The sequence below is a fragment of the Acanthamoeba castellanii genome, assembly GCF_000313135.1.
Source record: "Acanthamoeba castellanii str. Neff unplaced genomic scaffold scf7180000084474, whole genome shotgun sequence".
Lineage (NCBI taxonomy): Eukaryota > Discosea > Longamoebia > Acanthamoebidae > Acanthamoeba > Acanthamoeba castellanii.
The window spans coordinates 33,008-49,953 of NW_004457300.1; the positions used below are offsets into that span (position 1 = coordinate 33,008).

At 57.8% G+C, this 16,946-nt stretch overlaps 10 protein-coding genes across 10 annotated transcripts; 4 read left to right on the forward strand and 6 right to left on the reverse strand.

Annotated features, from left to right (window-relative positions):
• Positions 1–34: 34 nt before the first annotated feature.
• Positions 35–1,029, forward strand: ACA1_324830 (mRNA capping enzyme, catalytic domain containing protein; the record flags this gene model as incomplete). The annotated part of the gene is made up of 2 exons (XM_004334401.1): positions 35–508; positions 610–1,029. 2 exons carry the CDS (start codon positions 35–37, stop codon positions 1,027–1,029), a joined length of 894 nt encoding a protein of 297 aa, XP_004334449.1.
• Positions 1,030–1,563: 534 nt separating this feature from the next.
• Positions 1,564–2,439, reverse strand: ACA1_324840 (uncharacterized protein; the record flags this gene model as incomplete). Its single annotated transcript, XM_004334402.1, has 1 exon — positions 1,564–2,439. One exon carries the CDS (start codon positions 2,437–2,439, stop codon positions 1,564–1,566), a length of 876 nt encoding a protein of 291 aa, XP_004334450.1.
• Positions 2,440–3,260: 821 nt separating this feature from the next.
• On the reverse strand, positions 3,261–4,433 carry ACA1_324850 (uncharacterized protein; the record flags this gene model as incomplete). The annotated part of the gene is made up of 1 exon (XM_004334403.1): positions 3,261–4,433. The coding sequence occupies one exon, from the start codon at positions 4,431–4,433 to the stop codon at positions 3,261–3,263; it is 1,173 nt and encodes a 390-aa protein (XP_004334451.1).
• Positions 4,434–4,655: 222 nt separating this feature from the next.
• Positions 4,656–6,060, forward strand: ACA1_324860 (uncharacterized protein; the record flags this gene model as incomplete). The annotated part of the gene is made up of 3 exons (XM_004334404.1): positions 4,656–5,701; positions 5,805–5,934; positions 6,031–6,060. 3 exons carry the CDS (start codon positions 4,656–4,658, stop codon positions 6,058–6,060), a joined length of 1,206 nt encoding a protein of 401 aa, XP_004334452.1.
• A 173-nt stretch (positions 6,061–6,233) lies between these two features.
• On the reverse strand, positions 6,234–7,477 carry ACA1_324870 (uncharacterized protein; the record flags this gene model as incomplete). The annotated part of the gene is made up of 3 exons (XM_004334405.1): positions 6,234–7,130; positions 7,172–7,250; positions 7,326–7,477. The coding sequence occupies 3 exons, from the start codon at positions 7,475–7,477 to the stop codon at positions 6,234–6,236; spliced, it is 1,128 nt and encodes a 375-aa protein (XP_004334453.1).
• A 579-nt stretch (positions 7,478–8,056) lies between these two features.
• Positions 8,057–8,809, reverse strand: ACA1_324880 (uncharacterized protein; the record flags this gene model as incomplete). Its single annotated transcript, XM_004334406.1, has 1 exon — positions 8,057–8,809. One exon carries the CDS (start codon positions 8,807–8,809, stop codon positions 8,057–8,059), a length of 753 nt encoding a protein of 250 aa, XP_004334454.1.
• Positions 8,810–10,934: 2,125 nt separating this feature from the next.
• ACA1_324890 (uncharacterized protein) lies at positions 10,935–12,104 on the forward strand (the record flags this gene model as incomplete). The annotated part of the gene is made up of 1 exon (XM_004334407.1): positions 10,935–12,104. One exon carries the CDS (start codon positions 10,935–10,937, stop codon positions 12,102–12,104), a length of 1,170 nt encoding a protein of 389 aa, XP_004334455.1.
• A 119-nt stretch (positions 12,105–12,223) lies between these two features.
• Positions 12,224–12,790, forward strand: ACA1_324900 (uncharacterized protein; the record flags this gene model as incomplete). The annotated part of the gene is made up of 1 exon (XM_004334408.1): positions 12,224–12,790. One exon carries the CDS (start codon positions 12,224–12,226, stop codon positions 12,788–12,790), a length of 567 nt encoding a protein of 188 aa, XP_004334456.1.
• A 465-nt stretch (positions 12,791–13,255) lies between these two features.
• ACA1_324910 (uncharacterized protein) lies at positions 13,256–13,975 on the reverse strand (the record flags this gene model as incomplete). Its single annotated transcript, XM_004334409.1, has 1 exon — positions 13,256–13,975. The coding sequence occupies one exon, from the start codon at positions 13,973–13,975 to the stop codon at positions 13,256–13,258; it is 720 nt and encodes a 239-aa protein (XP_004334457.1).
• Positions 13,976–14,677: 702 nt separating this feature from the next.
• ACA1_324920 (uncharacterized protein) lies at positions 14,678–16,483 on the reverse strand (the record flags this gene model as incomplete). Its single annotated transcript, XM_004334410.1, has 1 exon — positions 14,678–16,483. One exon carries the CDS (start codon positions 16,481–16,483, stop codon positions 14,678–14,680), a length of 1,806 nt encoding a protein of 601 aa, XP_004334458.1.
• Positions 16,484–16,946: the final 463 nt, after the last annotated feature.

A 16,946-nucleotide genomic window follows, 5' to 3' on the forward strand; every position in this document is an offset into this window, starting at 1 on the left:
TCTCACAATCCCCCTCAAAAAAAAGAGAATCGCCATGAAGCGCAAGGCCGACGAGTCATCCGGTGGCGCCGACATTGCGGCGTGCTTTGGAGCAAAGCCGATCCCACCCAATTCAAAACTGGCATCCGTGGTCAAGTGCAATGTTCGCGCCATGTGGGACCTGCGCAATTCTTCCGCCGTCGAATACAATCCGGCACCCAATCCGGTGTCTCTCTCTTTAGAGTCTTTGGCCACCATCACACCCGACGAGTACGTGGTGGCAGAAAAGACCGATGGCACGCGTTATAGTCTTGTCCTGTGCACCGATCCACATGACAACGAAAAGCCGGTGGCCGTCCTGATGGACAGGGCCTGTAACAAGTGGACCGTGCCCATCAGGGCGCCACGATATCTCTTTGTCGAGTGTTCCCTTTTCGACGGTGAGATGGTGCGACGCGTCTCCCAACCCGACAAGTGGGACTATTACGTCTTTGACGCCGTCTATGTCGGAGGCAGGCCGCAGAGGAATGTGCCCTACAACGACCGCAAGGATCTCATTCATAGATTTTTTCCGCAACACGTGTCTTCACACCACCCCAATCTTACCAGCCAACGCGACCTGTTACGCAGGTCGACTCGCTGTGGACCATCATTCCCAGTCTTGATCATGCGTCCGACGGACTCGTGTTTACACCCCTCTCGGACCGCATATCCAACAACACCAATTGGAGACAATTCAAATGGAAGTCACGGCATACCATCGATCTCACTCTGCGCATGAAATCCGTAAAGGACGGCGTGCAAAAGGGCCTATATTACGTCGAGGCGCTCTATCCCGAAAAACCCGTGTACAAAAATGTATTTAGCGGTGTTCAGTACGATGGTCGTGTGGTCACATTCGGACTCAGGTCCACGCCCATTGTCAAGCAACTCGAACAAGAGGCCGTTGAAAAAGGAGAATCGTCAGCCATCGTGGAATGCAAGGGCAGATTCACATCGGACGATTACTCTAGAGACTCTGCTCAACATCGAAGAGAACATTACCATTGATGTGCTGGTTGACGTGCTGGTGAGAGGTGAACCTGCGCCAGCACCACGCCCAAGCAAGACCATCCAAAATGTCCTAGAGTCAACACAAGTCAAGGGATTTAGCACTGACGAGTTGTAGGGGCAACAATAATACCGTAATACCATTTATTCGTAAAGCATTTTTGCGTAATCGCACACAGTAGACGTATAGAATAGAGCAAAAGGGGTCTCAGGACACTTTGCCCCAAGTGCGGGGCACTGTCGTCCTGCGGACCCTGTTGTCATTAAAGTCAATTGCATTCACTGTCGCTGTCAGGTTCTCTGAGGGCAGAGCAATCCGGGCAATCACACTCGTCATCAGAGCGGTCAATGTCGGTGGTCGACATGCCGTGCGACTTCAACACATCTATCAAGAGGTCCCTTGCATAGTCCAAATCAATTACGGGTCGGCCGTGCTCGTCTTTAAAATGGCCCGATAGGAGCCGGTAGGCCTTGAGGACGCTTTTGATGTGATAGGGAGCAATGGTCGTCATTGTCGCGGCCCACCGTCGTTCTTCAATTGATAATTTTGTAATTTGCAAGTGCATCTGCGTTGTCAAGTGCATTCTCCATGCACTCGATTGTTTGATTCACATAACCCAGCACTTTGAGAGCGCGATTGCGCACGTTCTCCTGGTGTGCACGATCAAACAGGGGCACGAGTTCATCGATGGCCCCCTTCAAATCATCCAGTGTACGACGCGACGACACCGGACCGCGCAAGATTTGCTTGTAAAGATAGACGGGCAATTGATCGACAAAGAATTCGCTGGATGCAATGTCATCCGCCGTGCTGGACGCGAGCACAAGCGAGCGGGAGAGAGCATCCATGACATGTGCGGGGGACGTCGCCGTGAACGGGAAAAGGGTGTTAACGCCATGCTTGGCCAATTCCAACACGACGTGGTACCGATCCACGATTTCACCGCTGGTTCGGCTGATCCATCGGTCCATGCCGTGGTGGTCGTATATCGTGCCGTTGACTATGCCAATGAATGCTCCATCGATACCAGGATTGCTCTTTTCGAGTCCGTATTGATCATACAGACGCGCCATGATATTTTCGACAATGTAGGCGGTGCCTGACATTAGGCGCATACGAAGATCGGAATAGACAAGAGGATCTTCCTTTATCTGGTACAACCAGTGATGCGCCTGGTGCTTTACGTACGCGCCCAGGTCCTTGTCTACGCCGCTGTTGTGGTGTTCTCCCCATTTTTGCAGTTGCTCGCCCAATCGCGATGCCATCATCATGTTCGCCCCGGTGGCAGAACAGATGGCTTCCCCAAAAAAGTCAACCAGTTCTTGCCGTGCCATGTCCCGTTCGTCCTCGCTCTTTGCGTGGCCTCCAAAGACGGCGGCCAATTTGTCGGCTTTGTTCATGTCCATCATCTTTCCTTTATATTGACCACAGATGCCCATTGTTGGCTCTGTACATGTGCCGTTCCCTTGTCATTATTTGCACGTCCGTGCTTTGGCCCAAACCCGGTGCGTGCACCGGCCGACAGGATACTTTGTGATTGCGTGGCGCCATTTGTGCATCACGCAATCATGGCCACAAGCGATGTCCCTGCACACAGCAAAGAATTTACCCCCGAGACTGTCAAATATCTCGTCGAGGACATGGGTGTGCTCGAATTTATTAATATGATGCGCGCCGAACTCGGGGGCATTACACGCACTGGATTTTGGGTATTTCCGCACGCATGCAACACGCGGATTCTGGATCCCATCGAGTGGTATGACCACTGGTACAAGACTTTTACGGACCCTGATATGTCCCAGCGGCTGGTGTCGGCCATTGCCATACGTGATGGCGCGTGGATTGCGGATTTGAGCGAACGCGATGCCCGATACCTTTTGGAAGAATTGGACGTGTCTCCCGCAACACGATACGTGGCCGAGAATCACGACACGTACGGGGTGGCAATCCTCTGTGATCTTCTTTCGGCAAACCGCAGCCGCGTCATATTCCAGGTCTTGCGCAACATCAAGTGCTTTGGATACATTGACGGCTTGGACAATCAAAAAACCCTGCATTTCTTCGAGTATTTGGATTTATATTGCGATGACCTGATTGATGATTTCGGGCCGAGACACTGCTGGGATGGTGACCTAGTGGTTGCCCACAACAAAATTCTGTCTTTCCTTGCGACGCAATGAGATTTTTCATTATAAATCAGTGTCGTTGCGCTCACGCACACAAGCGTGCATCATGCAGTGGGTGCAGTGTTTTCGATATGATCCAAAATCTTGATCAGTGCGTTCTTGTACGGTCCCATATGCGCGCACGTAGGACTGGCAGTCACCATCTTTCTGAGTTGCTTGAGGTGCTTCTCCTCCATCGAAAAGACGCGCAAGACCTTAAAAGCGTGCTGTGCGACGACGTCTTTGATGTCCAGTTCGAGCGTCTCCTTCTCCTGTCCGCCAAAGTCGACAGTCACGCTGCACTTGACGGGCAACCCCGCAATGTTGGCGACAATGTCCTCGACCAGGAAGCCGATGGAGGCGTCGCCACGACGGTTGTTCACATTCCACATTTTTTCGGGCAGAAAGTTGATGCGCACGGCGTACTCTGCACCGCCCGCCTTGAGAATCCTCTCCAGGCACTCTCGGACGATGTTATCGGTGATAGTCCCCCACAGGTGGCGCCCGTTGGAGGTCGCGCCGTCGTCACTTTCAAAGTGCTTGTCGTAGAAATCCAACAGATTCCTCGTAGTGTCGCGGGTCACGATTGTCTCTAGTGCTTGCAACACGAGCCAGAGCGTGAGCGCCCTGCACGTCGTGCGTGACATGGAAATCTCCTTCTCGGGCACGCGCTTAAAGACGTTGGCAGCGCCGCAGCCATAGTAACTCTCCAGGCGAATCGACGCAGTGGCGACGGCAAAGGCGCGTTTGCAATCGCGGGTCTCGATCAACTCTGCCAGGTTGGTAGACTTGAGAATCTTGTCCAACTCCAGGACGTAAATCTTGTGGTAGTGGCCAACGGGATCAAAGGCCATGAGTTCATCGGTGGGATCCTCCATCTCCACAGTATCCTCGATGGTGGGACCCTCTCTCCATACAAAGCGCCCCGGAGTCGAGTAGAACCCGCTGTTGATGTAGTAGCGGCACATCATGTCTGTCGAGTAGGGCCCGCAGTCACATTCCACCTGGCAGTTGTCATCGTCCCACAAGAGCCACGTCGCGTTGGCCTTTTTACCAAAGAATGACGCAGACTTGAAGCGGTCCTTTGTCTCGGTGACATACGAGAGCATAAAGCATTTGGCATCCGACTTTTCCATTCGGTCGGTCACCGCAGTGAGGAGGTCGCAATGATACTGCTCAAAGAGAACCGAGTCCGGCTCGCAGTCGGTCATGCAGTCATGGGTAAAGAGAGTCAACATCGTCGTGTGGTGATGAGAGAATTGGTTGGCGGTGGTGCGAGACTTGAATAAATAGTGAAAATCTGAAGCCAGCTGGCCCTGTCCACACAACAAAATTCTGCCAACATGGCGCCAACTGCTTCTCCGGAAATCTGGCACCAATACGGCCTTGATATTTTCCGCGATGCAATACTTGCACCTTGCTTTTTTAATTACACACCCGCCCAACACACGCACACAAAAATGAAGCGCAAGCGAGAAGACGACGACGAGAAAGATGCCGTTGTGACAACGCAAAAGTCAAGTAAGCGACTCAAGGTGGAACCCAAAAGTGTGCGACCCGAAAAGATAGCAAAATTCCAAGACATCGGCCACTGCAACATCTGCTTCAAAGAGTCGCAGGGTCGCACGTTGGTGACTGGCAAGAATGGCAATGCATTCGTCAGACTGTGCGATGTGTCTAGGGTGGCACCATTTGCACTCACCGAAAAGGGCATCGTGATAACAGACATTCTTTACGCCGGCCCCTGCGGAAAGCACCTCATCTGCGGAGACTGCCTCATGCGCGAGGCGGCTATGCCAACATGGCAGGCAGATCGATGTATATCGTTGGACGGCACATGCGAACCGCGATATCCCAAGACATTGATCAGACGCGTGTACAAGATGGTTGGCATGAAGCCGCCATCTGCGCACCCACGTAAGGAAAAAAAGCAGCGGTGCCAGCAACCGGGCAAAAATGGACGTGGACACTGCAGTGGGAATATGGAACCCCTGACCGACCTCAAGCACAAGCAATGCACCAAGTGCCGCATCGTCACATGCGACCACTGCAACACACCAGTGAGACTCAAGAGAGCCACCAACTCGGCACAGCACGTCAGTGTGTTTGAGGATTGCCGGGTGTGCTATGTGTCGACCAAGGGTAGACGATATATGGTGCCAGAGGCATTCAATCCCTACTTTGTGCGACGGCCGCAAGATCCACCGGCATCCCCGCTTGATCCATCCGACCTGTGCCACATGCTCCGCAATCGAGAGTTGACGTTGGACATTGTGGTCGACCAGATGTGGCACATTATGAGTGCCGACCGGCTCTTTACGCCGTGCCCGTGCTGTCTGTGGCCCATGCAAAAGACTAGCCAGTGCAGCGAGATGACGCACTGTCGCATCAAGAGATGCTACGTGTGCGGCATCATGAGCAAAAAGGATGCGTCCTTTATAGGGACAGAGCACTGGGACAGGCACGGCAAAAATGGCTGTACACGATTTCTGTTTTTGGGCCAGCCGTGCAAGTCGTGGTTTACGCCTTTGTTGCAACCGCGCGAACACCCCACAACACACACCGCAGGCTCCGGCGAATTCCGCTGCGCTGTGTGTTCGCTCCGAAAGGCCGTTCGCGCTGTATGGCCGGCGCGCGGCGGTGCTGGACTTCAACGGCGACGGCAAGGCCGACCTGCTCCTCTCCGGCCCGCGCGACACCACCGCCGCACAACACACACTGACACCCACAACCACCCACGTACGTGTTCTTTCCCTTCAGTGTGTGTTGTCCTGTCGTGTGTCGTGCGTGTAGTGCGTGTGCGCTGATCAACTCCGACGCGTGGGAGACGTGCAGGCGGGCTCGGTCTCGTTGATTCTCGGCTGACGAGAACGGCAAACCAGGTGGTGAAATCGTGTAAATTTTGAAGAAAAGAAATCTCCATTGGCAATATCCCGGTGTGATATTTAGTCGACGATTTGAATAAATATCCATAAATAGGATCTAAATTGGCCCCATACTTTCCCATAACCAATGTCCCGTGCGGGCCTCCCAATTAATTACATCCCTTTCGGTTCGTCCAGCGACGGCTCCTCACCCTTTGCCAACTTGGCCGCACCGAGCACGCGGTTGACATCACGGCCCGTAGCGGTGCCGTCCTGGATGGCCCTGCACACGGCAGGCAGAACCTGCTGCTGCTGCTGCTGCTGCTGCTGCTGCTGCTGCTGCTGCTGCTGCTGCTGCTGCTGCTGCTGCTGCTGCTGCTGCTGCTGCTGCTGCTGCTGCTGCTGCTGCTGCTGCTGCTGCTGCTGCTGCTGCTGCTGCTGCTGCTGCTGCTGCTGCTGCTGCTGGGGACTGCGCACCGTGGGCGATCGACGCAGAGACCTCGACCCAAAGAGGGGCTGGCCGAACGCGTCGAGCTCCACGGCGGGTGAACCTCGAGGCGGCGAGGGGAGGTGCAAGGACGACGTCGGAGCCGGTGGCAGGAGCCACATATCCTGGCGGCCTCTTTGGGCTTCGAGGAGGGCCGCCCTCATAAAGCCCGGACTCGTTTGGCGCCGTTCACTCGGGCGCGAAAACAGACGGTCGTCCTGCGCGTCGTCATCGTCAGACTCGGAGCCTTGTTCGTCGATGTAGTCCTCTTCGTACTCGGCGCCATCGTCGTAAACGTCCTCTGCCCACTCCTGTCCGTCCTCCTCTTCGCTGTAGTCGTGGCCTTCGTCTTCGACAAAAGAGCTGGGGCTGGCACCGCGTTTGGTGCCCCTGGGGGAGGCGCCGGCAATGCCCGAGGTGGTAAAAGGCCCTTGGCCCATAAAGGCCGAGGACCCACTGTTGGCCATGGTGCCTTGGTTGCCTCTGGTGTAGCGCGTCGTGGCCGCGGGCGGTGCGGCCGTCGAGTAGCCGTCCCACATGCTCGTCGGCCCGGTTTGCTGGGGCTGCTGCGGTTGCGGCTGCTGCTGTTGCCGGGTGACAAACCCGTAGGTAAATACAGGCGCACCAGGCGGCGTTCCACCGCGCCGTGTCCGCTTCGCGTCGGGTTGGTCGCTCGGCACAAAGGCTCCTTGGCCAGCCGAGCCCTGGCCGTAGTAACCAAAAAGAAACGGCGTTGGCGCTTTTCACCCTGATTCATATAGGACGAGGTGGGTGGGAACCGGCGTTCTGTCCAAGTAGAAGTCGGCGCATAGACGGCCTGCGAATACGACCCGTCATAGGGCAAAGGGAAGATGGGACCGCTCAAGGTGCCGGGAGAAGGGTTTCTGCCGAGGCTGCCAAACTGCCACGGATCTTGTCCAGCGGATTGCATGGCGCGGTTCTTGGCGATGACAGAGAGACGGTTTCCGAGTTGGTGTGGCAGGTGGACAAACGATCGAGGGCAATACACCGCAGATGCCACAAACTCGCAGTGGGCAATGGCAGAGCCAAGCAACAAAGGATGCTGAGCCGAGCCGAGCCGATCCGGGAGAGAGAGAGAGAGTCAAAAGGACTTGGCGGCGACCAAGGGACACAGGCAGACTGTGAAAGGGGGGCGCGCGATCGCCGAGGCGCTGGAAACGCCGACGGGTCCTAACTTGACTTGTGTGGCGTGTGCCTCAAATTTTTGTTTTAAGTCGCGCTGACGAAAGCCGTCGCCCCACGATGCAAGGCAAACAAAAGCACCAAACAGAAACAGAGGGTTTCCGCAATGACTGTTTGCCACAAACGTCACACACACACACACTCATATGCATATTTGCGGTTGGCGCTGGGACGGCGCAGGCAGTTCTCGGCGCGGGTGATACTATTGTGGCAAGCGCTGTCGTCGTTGTTGTTGTTGCTGCTGCTGCTGCTGCGCCGCTGCTGTTGTTATTGTCGCTGCGGATGCTGCCGGCGTTGACCATCGCCCTCACCATTGCCATGGCGAATTGGGTTCGCGCAGGATGCGCGAAAGATACTCGGGGTCGTCAGCGCGTTGCAGGTTATTGCGCCAGCTTTTGGTTGCGGCAGCGCCAAACGCAAAAGGCCCATCAAACGCCGCCTGGCCGCCATCGTCGTCGTCCTCATAGCCTAGCGCCTTCAATTCAATTGTTTCGGCGTCGTTCAGATCCGTAGCGGGAACGTTGCTTGTGTAGAAGTCTTGGCTACCTTGATCATCGGTTTCGTCCTCGTTCGCCTTCCCAAAGCCGCCCGATGGAAACCCCATATTGCTTGCGTAGGTCGGGGGCGAGCTACCCCACAAAGGCGATCCGCTACGCCGCACACGCTTGGCCGATTGTTCTGGCGAAACGGACAAGTCTCTGGCGTCGTCAGGCGCGGCAACGAGTATGCTGGGCGAGGCCATGACAAAACTGAGGTCGGTGCGGCTGGCGTAATCATCGCCGTATGGGCCATAGCGTCGGTCGCTATCGTCTGACTGGTCGGCATCGAGGCCGAGCGCCAAACCGGCCAGTTCTTCTGGCGGCAGCTGCATGATGTCCTCTTGATTCATGCCGACCAGTCTGGCGACGGGCTGGCGCCGTGATGTTTCATCGCCATTGCTGTCGTCATTGTCGGCGGCGGGGTTGGGCATGGCCATGAAAAACACCGATTCACTGTCGGCGTTGTCTTCCGTCTCAATGTCATCATGCTGTCCACCAGCGAGCCATTGTGCGTCGTACATGTATTGAGGGCCTGTTTGCCTTGGTCCGCTTTGCGCTCCAGAGCGTCGGACGCGTTTCTTCTCGGTGCCAAGGGGTGCGCCGACGGCAAGACCGGTATTATAGGCATCCAGTCCTTCCTCGTCGTTTTGCGCGCTGCTGCGAGGGCCGCTCGCGCCGCTGGCGACGACGTTGTCACCGCCAAAAAGCGCATACGGCGGCATACTGTTGCCGGTGTGGGTTATAAGCCACGCCAGTTGTTTGTCGTTGACAGGGTCCCCATCTCCAGCTCGTGGCGTAAACTCGCGTTGCGTGTCGATCGGCGTCGGCCAAATAGGCACAGGCTGTAGCGTCGCTCTTCTGTATCGCTCTGCTGCTTCAGCTGCGCCTTGGTCTTTCAGCGTGTAGGCATCGGCAATGTCGAGTGGGACGTGGGCTGGCGATGCCACAAGGTAGGCGCCGCCGAGCGCGGCAAAAGGCTCGCGACGTGAATCTTGCCCAAGTTGGCCTTGTGTTTGCTCGGCATAGGATGGGTTTTGGGCAGGGTCGACCGGGAAACCAATGTCGGCGCTGGCACCATAAAACGGATTATTGGCAAACCATTCGTCGAGATCGGCTGCATCCAAATTGCCAAAGCTGCTGGTGTCATTGCCTTGCAAAACAAAATCGCCTGGGGCGGCGCTCGGCACCTGCGGGCTGGATGGCCGCGCCGGTACGATGGTCGGCCCCGTCGCAAACTTCTCTGGCGCCATATCAAAGCCACCAGCGACCAGCGGGTTGTAGGCTTGCGATGCCACGAGGGAAGCGGCGTCGGGGATGCTAGCATCTTGGCCAGCAGCCGGCCCCTTCTTTTTATACCGCCTCACTGTGACTTGGCGGTTGGCCGGCCGAGCTGCTCCAGGTGTCGAGAACGCGGCAACTCGTCCGGCCTCTAGGTCGCCGCGTCGTGCGTCCTCTGCGAACAGTATTGCCCCTGCGAGTCGCGCTCGCTCCTTCCCGAGTATCCATACTCAAGCTTCCTTTGTTCGGCTTGGCTTGGTTTTGCAGGGTGCTACGCGTACAACAGGCGCGCAGTCAGAGTGCCTTGACGATCGAGCAGCAGACAGACAGAGTGCGCGAGTGCTGCTTGCCGGTGCGGTCGCAGTGGCACGATCAGCACAACTCTGACACAAGCAGACCAAAGCGAACCAACAGTCGGGCGGGTGAATAGGCAGACAGGCAGGCGAGCAGGTAGGCTGGCTTGGCTTGTCCGTTGTTCTTTTATGCCGTTGCGCCTTTGGTTTGTCTTGATGAGACCATGGAGGCAACCTCAACAAACGCAACCTGGCATAACGTCATGCGGCGGCTCCCGCCTTGATCGCCACGGGCGCTTGCAGCTCATATGCCGACGCTCCATGCGACTTGCACCCGCCAACCGTGGCCAACTTGTCACCTTTTTGCCCTTGTCATCATTATGGCTGCCCCTTGTCATCATTGCGGCTTAACTTGCCGCCAAACACCAAGTGTAAGATGCTGCTGCTGATGGGCGTATCTGTCGGATGCAAAGCACGCCAAGTGTCCATGTTTCTCTCTCTCTCTGTGTGTGCGTAGCGTTTTCGCTCCTTGTCGCGGCGCGCTAGCACGCCACGTTGCTGGCTTGATGGACCGAGGGTTTGTCACTTGGCCATGAGCCACGGCACTGCGGCAAACGCACAGTGTTAGGGCAAACGTGGGCACCAAACGGCGGCCACACAAAGGCGGAACAAATTTTGTCCAAGTACCTCGCCCGACTGCGCAAATCGCAAACACGAAATACGAGTTGGCCCACTCTGGCCATTGCGGTTTGCGGGACCCCGTCAACAATCGAATACTATGGTGAACATGCCACTCGCAGCCGATTGCCAACGCCAGGCCAGGGTACGGGGCATTGCCACCGCCCCACTGTTTTTTGGTCGCGCTATGGGAGAGCAAGGAGCCACCACCGCACCCGCGTCTCCCCCCATCAGCACCAAGCCCCTCTAGTCTTAGGGCGACAGCGTAGCTGCCCAGTTGCCACCGCCAGCCCACCTCAGCGCTGCACTGTTAGCGCAACCTCTTTTTGTGTGTTTTCTTTTTGATTCTCCATCTCTTTCGCTCTCTCCGTGCTCAACCGCGACGCACGACCAAAACATGCAGTCTCAACTCGCACTCCAGCAGCCCCAGCCGCAGGCCATACAGGACGTGGCAGTTCGCGCCCAGCGCGGTATCGCCGGCTGGCTAAACTCCCTCGGCGTCAGGACTGCTCAGCCGGCAGAGTCGGCTACCGCCATGATGGCTGCCCCCGTGGACCAGCTCGCCGCGTGGCGCATGCGGCCGGGCGCCGTGCAAAACATGATGGCGAACATGGCCCAACCTGTTGGAACCATGTTCATGGCACCGCCGCAGCCACTGCCGCAGCCAGCCCAAGGCAGTAACGTGACTGCACAAGGTGGCCGCGGCCGAGCGGCAGTGCGCCTTGACAACAACAACAACAGCAGCAGCCGCAACAACGGCACTAATGATGCCACCGGCAACGGCAACAGACGCGGCAGCAACAATAGCGCCAGGGCCGCAATGGCGCCAATGACAAACCAGACACAGACTGCTCCTCCCACGTCGCTCTCGGCGCCGATGCCGGTCTCACAGCAGGCGCCGCACAACACGCACGCCAGCGCACTTCGCGACTGGCATGCGTCCAAGACCAACGAGGGACTGTGGATCGGCACGTATGGCCATCGTGATTTGGCTGCCTCCATGGATGCCGGGTGTGGGGCCGCTGCGGCTTGGCGCGCCATGGACCCGCGACTGGGCGCACGCCAGAACGGTCTGGGCGCGAACAATATGGCAGATGGCGCCGCTTGGCCATCGCCATCTGGACCGCAATACATGTGGCCGCAGCAGCCGCAGCCGCAACCGCAGCAGTCGCAGCCGATGAACTTGGCCATGCCCATGATGATGCCGATGCCGTTGCCCCAACAGCAACAGCAGCAGCAGCAACAGCAGCAAACGGAGCAGCAGGTGATGATCATGCCAACTTTGGACGAGGGCACCTTCCTCATGTGCCGGCCGTTTGCGTTTGATCCGAGTGGGCAACCCCCTCAAATTTTGCCTGCTGGGCCTGAGATGCCGCCGCCTCTGGCGCCGTCTCCTTCTCCTCCCGTCGGCACCGTCCCTGCCATGCCAGACGATGGCAACACGCGCGTTGTCATCCAGCCCTACCCCTATTTGCCGTCTTTGTTCTATGGCCAGCCCTCGGCTCCGGCATCCTCCAGCATGCAGGGGATGTGGGCCTCGCCCGATGGCCCGTGGATCATACAGTGAGCAATGCCAGCGGCAGCGCAGGTTTTGATGGAGGCGCATGGTATGCCTCGTACGACATCCCCGAGTTCACACGCCTGACACGTAAGCACGGCATAACTGGGAGGTTCAGCGTCAACCACATGGGCTCGCGCTTCTTTTGTCTGGCCCACCGCAAGTCGGTGAAGGGGTTGGAACTGGGCGCCACGACGCGCACCGCCGTAGAGGTCGGCCAAGGCCCCATCTCCTACATGACCAAGGACGCTTGCACGTGGAGTCTCAATTACGGAGAAAGCGAGCGACACTTTGCCGAGCTTTCCATCCGTGAAAATTGCGGCGGCAACAGCGAATGCGTGCTCGACTTTTTGCAACTTGTTGACGCCATCGAGCGCGACGCGGAGAGGATGCCTCTGCGTCCGCTGTTGCGAGGCGACTTTGCCGATGCGGTCACCACAAAGTGCCAGGTGATCTTGACCCGCGATCTGCGTCGAGACATAGAACATGCCAAGCTGTGCATCAATCTAGAGAAAATCGTCGATGGCCGCCAAGGAGACGACCTTCTCAAGGGTGCCGCCTACGAGCACTGCGGATATCACCACCAGCGGCCAGAAGGCAGACTTTGGAGGATCAAAAACGCGCTGGCTGACGATCCCGGCGTCAACACGGAACAGCTCCGCTGCATATCCACGATGGTTGAAAAAAGCCATTGATGAGACACCATTCGTTTTCCAATTAAAGCGCGCTGTGCTCTTCCTAAACACCAATATCTGGATGCTGTGTTACGGATACTTTGGCCCCAGCGTTTGGGCGTAAAGTGGGGCAGCGCAGGTCTGCGCGATTGTCGGTGGCAGGCTTGGCATCTCGTTGGTGGGGAGCCACATTGGCCACAAGGTGCTTTTAACGCGTGGACATGCCAAGGCCAAGCAAAAGCCGGTCTTTTGTGCGGCCCAATGCAATGCCGAAAAATAGCGCTAACCCACACGGGCAAATAAAGGACTATGGCAATTGCGACACACAAAGGATTTATTCTCTGATGTCCGACTTGCGCCATGACGATGACAGAACATGATCATGCCGCAAACACGAAAAAAAAGACAGACTGTGCGAGTGGTGGTATAATCGGGGCCAGCCGACGGCGTGGCCCGGTTGTTGTCGCAGCAACCAACAGGAGCGCGCTAGTGTGCCTGGGCGACGATCGCGTCCGAGCGGAAGGTGAGCGCCTTAAAGTAGATCATGGCGTTGGCCTCTGAGGCGGGCCGCCCAGGCGGCGGCAGCGAGACGTGGACAGACAACACCAGATGCGCGGGCGGGAGATGGGCCTGGTCGGCATAAGCAGCAGCACCACTGACAGCGCCTTCAAACAAAACGGCCACGCGGTCGGCCAGCTTGTCGAGCGACACAAACTTGGCCGCCCCTTGATTGGCACCGCCGCAAGCAGGCCCGACCGCCTTTTCGATCTGGAGGTTGTTGGTCCACATGTGGCCGCTCTGGTCGCTCACCCACACGCGAGGCACCGAGGCGAGCCTCTCGTGGCCGGCCAGCTTGGTGACAAACTCGCGCGCGTTGGGCGACAGCCAGGTGTAGAGCTCGGCGAGCTGCTCGGGTGTCTGCTGCGCCGGCATCGAGCAGTTTTCAAGCGCGACATTGATTGCCTGGCGCTCAGGCAAGTCAAGGTGGCCGCGCGACTGGTGCTTGTTGTTGTGCGCCTCGACGGCGGCAACGTCGTGCAGCGCTGCTGGGTCAATGGGTAGCTCGCTGGGAGAGTCAGGGCCATGGTCGGATTGCGCAGTGGCGCCGGCACTGGCGGCAGCCAGCTCAATGCTTGGCACCACAAGTGGCTCGCCCGAGCCCGAGCCAAACACACCTCCCAAAACGTAGCTAAAGAAGGACGTCATGGATGAGTTTTGCTATTGGTGGCCGTGTGGCAGTGTCTTCTTTAGTAGTGTGGCAAGCACGCGGCGAGGCTGGTGGTGAGACAAAAGGGGAGAGCTCACCTCTCTTTTTTAAAGGCTTGTCTCCATTCCCCGGTCTCGGCGCACACCGGGCAAGCTGCGGCAAATGTGGCGCAAAGCGGGGATAATATAAAATAATAAATTTTTTTAATAAAATTTGCTACTGCCCGAGAGCGGACATTGGTAGCTTCACTCTCTCTCGCGTTTTTGTCGTGCCACACACTTCCAGCATTGTTGTTGTGCTTGCTTCCACACAGAGGAGGATAACGCCCCCCTCTCCCCCCCTTCTGTTGTTGTTGCTGCTGGCTGCTCGGTGCTGCCCATGCCAAATGAAGAGCCAGCCGTTCCGAAGAGGGAACCTCAAGTATTTTTTTATTCTTCTCACGGTCCAGGTGAAACTGGCCGGTGGTCGTGACCGCAAGAGAGAGAGAGAGAAAGAGAGGCGGGAGGAGAGAGTGACCGCCAACACTAGGACATCCTGGCTCCCAAAGGGAAACCAACTCAACAACATTAAACGTACGCGGCCGGAGGGGGAGCAGATCCGGAAGGAGAACGAGTGGCGCATGGACCTCTAGTGCGCAGCAGGCGCCTGCATGAGACTTTTCGCCTTGCCGCGTGTCGCCCGGGGATGGGAGCTGGGTGGCTCTAGGAGAGTAGGCACCCACCAACGGGCGGCTCAGCTGCCTGTTGGTCGGCGGCGACATCGGTGTTGTCCTCGCTAGCGGCCGCGGCCTCGGCACCGCCGGCCTCCTTGTGCTCGGCGTGGTCTTCGCCAAAAGCAACGGGATCACGCCCGGGCAGCTCCACACCGCCTAGGGTCTCTCGGCTTGGCGAGGAGACATGTTCTGACGAGGAGCGTGCTGCGTGCTCAGCAAGCGCAAGCAAAATCGGTTCGACCAAGGCCGCACGCCTCTTGTGATTCTGGCCAAACCACACTGTCTGGCCCATTTGCTCTTGGACTCCGGCGTTTTTGCGCTCAATCACGGCTGCCAGGATGCGTGCGGCCTGCATGTGCCGAGTGACGATTGTCGGATCGTGCACAGCCTCTTGGTCCACGTAGGCCAAAACGTCGGCGACGTTGGGTAGGTACAGATCGCGGGTTGGTGTCATCACGTAGTTGACCACCTTGTCGTCGTCGTTGTCTCCTTCCATGCGCGCGGTATAATCAACAACAAAAACGGAACCGTCAAAGATCGCCGTGTCGCGCTCGGCCATGGCAAAGCCCATAATCCGCTCCGCCGCAGCTGCTGCATCGGGCGGCGACAAAGAAGACGACCAAATCGGCACGCTGGTTTCGGAGCTGTGGTAATAGCGCGCTTGGATCGTAATGGCCCTCTCTTTGGCCGTGTCCGCGGTGGCAGCCTTCCAATAATGGCGCATCACTCTGCTGTCGTGATTGCGCTCGGCATCCTGATAGAGCGCCATGGAGTCGGCCATCATCGGGGCTTGTGCCCACGAATCCACATAAGCCGCCCATCCGTCGGGGTGGTTGATGTCATGCGTATGTTGAGCGTCGGCGCCCCTTGCGCTGCTGCGCTGTTGCGTCCGATTGTCGCCGGCGCACAGCGAGCTCACCGAGCTAGCCACTTGAAAACATTGTGCGCCGACAGCAGCCGAGTCGAGGCTCTTGCCGTCGAGCGCGAGCAAGAGCGGCCACGCAAAGGCGACCAGATAAAGCGGGCCGTAGGCATGATACTGAAAGTAGTCGGTATCATATCCGGACCCGGAGGCGAGCCGCTGGCCGTACGCCGTCACGGCCCTCATTTGCGCAATGGCCTGCGCGGGGTTCAGCGCGCGCTCGCTGCCGTCTAGGCAAGTCCTGCACGTCGTTGCCGCCACCTGCTCGCGCGCAAAATATTGCGTGGCCCGCTTCATGAGGGCCGACACGCGCCGGCGCAGCGCCGGATCGCTGACGGCCGCGGCGACATGGCGGAGGCAGAACGCGCCAGAGGGCGTGTGGAACCAGTTGATCTGCTGGACCTGGGTCTTGTCGTCCCACACGCTGGGCTCCACGGCCAGCGTCAGGCTGTCGCTTTGGGTGCCCGCGGCATGGAGCACCATGGAGGAGTATTCGGCATAAAAGGCCGGCGATTCCATTGCCGCGCAAAGTCGCTCGCTGATTTTTCCGCTGCGCACTGCATCCACATCGCGCTGCCGCCAGCCACCGCCAAACACCGACGAGTAGGCGGCGCCGTGCGACTTGGAGTCGTGTCCCGCGATCGCTTTCAGCCACAGGCCCACCTTGTCGGCAAAGGCGCCAAGCGAGCGCGTGCAATCATCTAGATAAATCTCATCGGCGCTATCGGCGACCGTTGGGGCCACCGACACCTCTGCGCCAGCCGGTCCTTCCAAAGTCGTGCTGACAGCCGCTGCGGTTGTCGTCAGCCCTTGGGCTGCGACTGCGTTGGGGATTGCCGTCGACGACGACGACGACGACGATGACGAGGACATGGCCGACAAGAATGCCCTTCGCAAGGTGATAATTGTTGCGGGTCGTTGAGAGCCGGCCGAGGGTTGCGAGCTTGTCAAAGAAGAGCTTGTCGAGCGGCCACGAATGCAGCGCACTTTGCCGCTCGTTGGTCTATCTCTGCAGCATAGGCCAAGAGGCGAGAGTAAAATGTATGCTTGCCATGCTCGAGGCGCATGCGCAACCCAAACAGCGCGTGGCGGCCTGTTTGCAAACGATCGAACCGCGCTGTTTTGCTGCATTGGAGCGCAAATGCCAAAAGATATGCGCGTGTAACAGACCCATCGCGCCACAGCACAGGGAAACACTGGCCAAGGGAGAAAAAAAAGATGGTGCAGCAAGCCAGCGGACAGGGACAAAATGAGGAGGGGCAAAGAAGCTTGTGGGGCGGTCCTCTCTCGCTGCGATTTGTGTTTATTCTTTCGCGTCAAAGCCAACAGGCGCGGC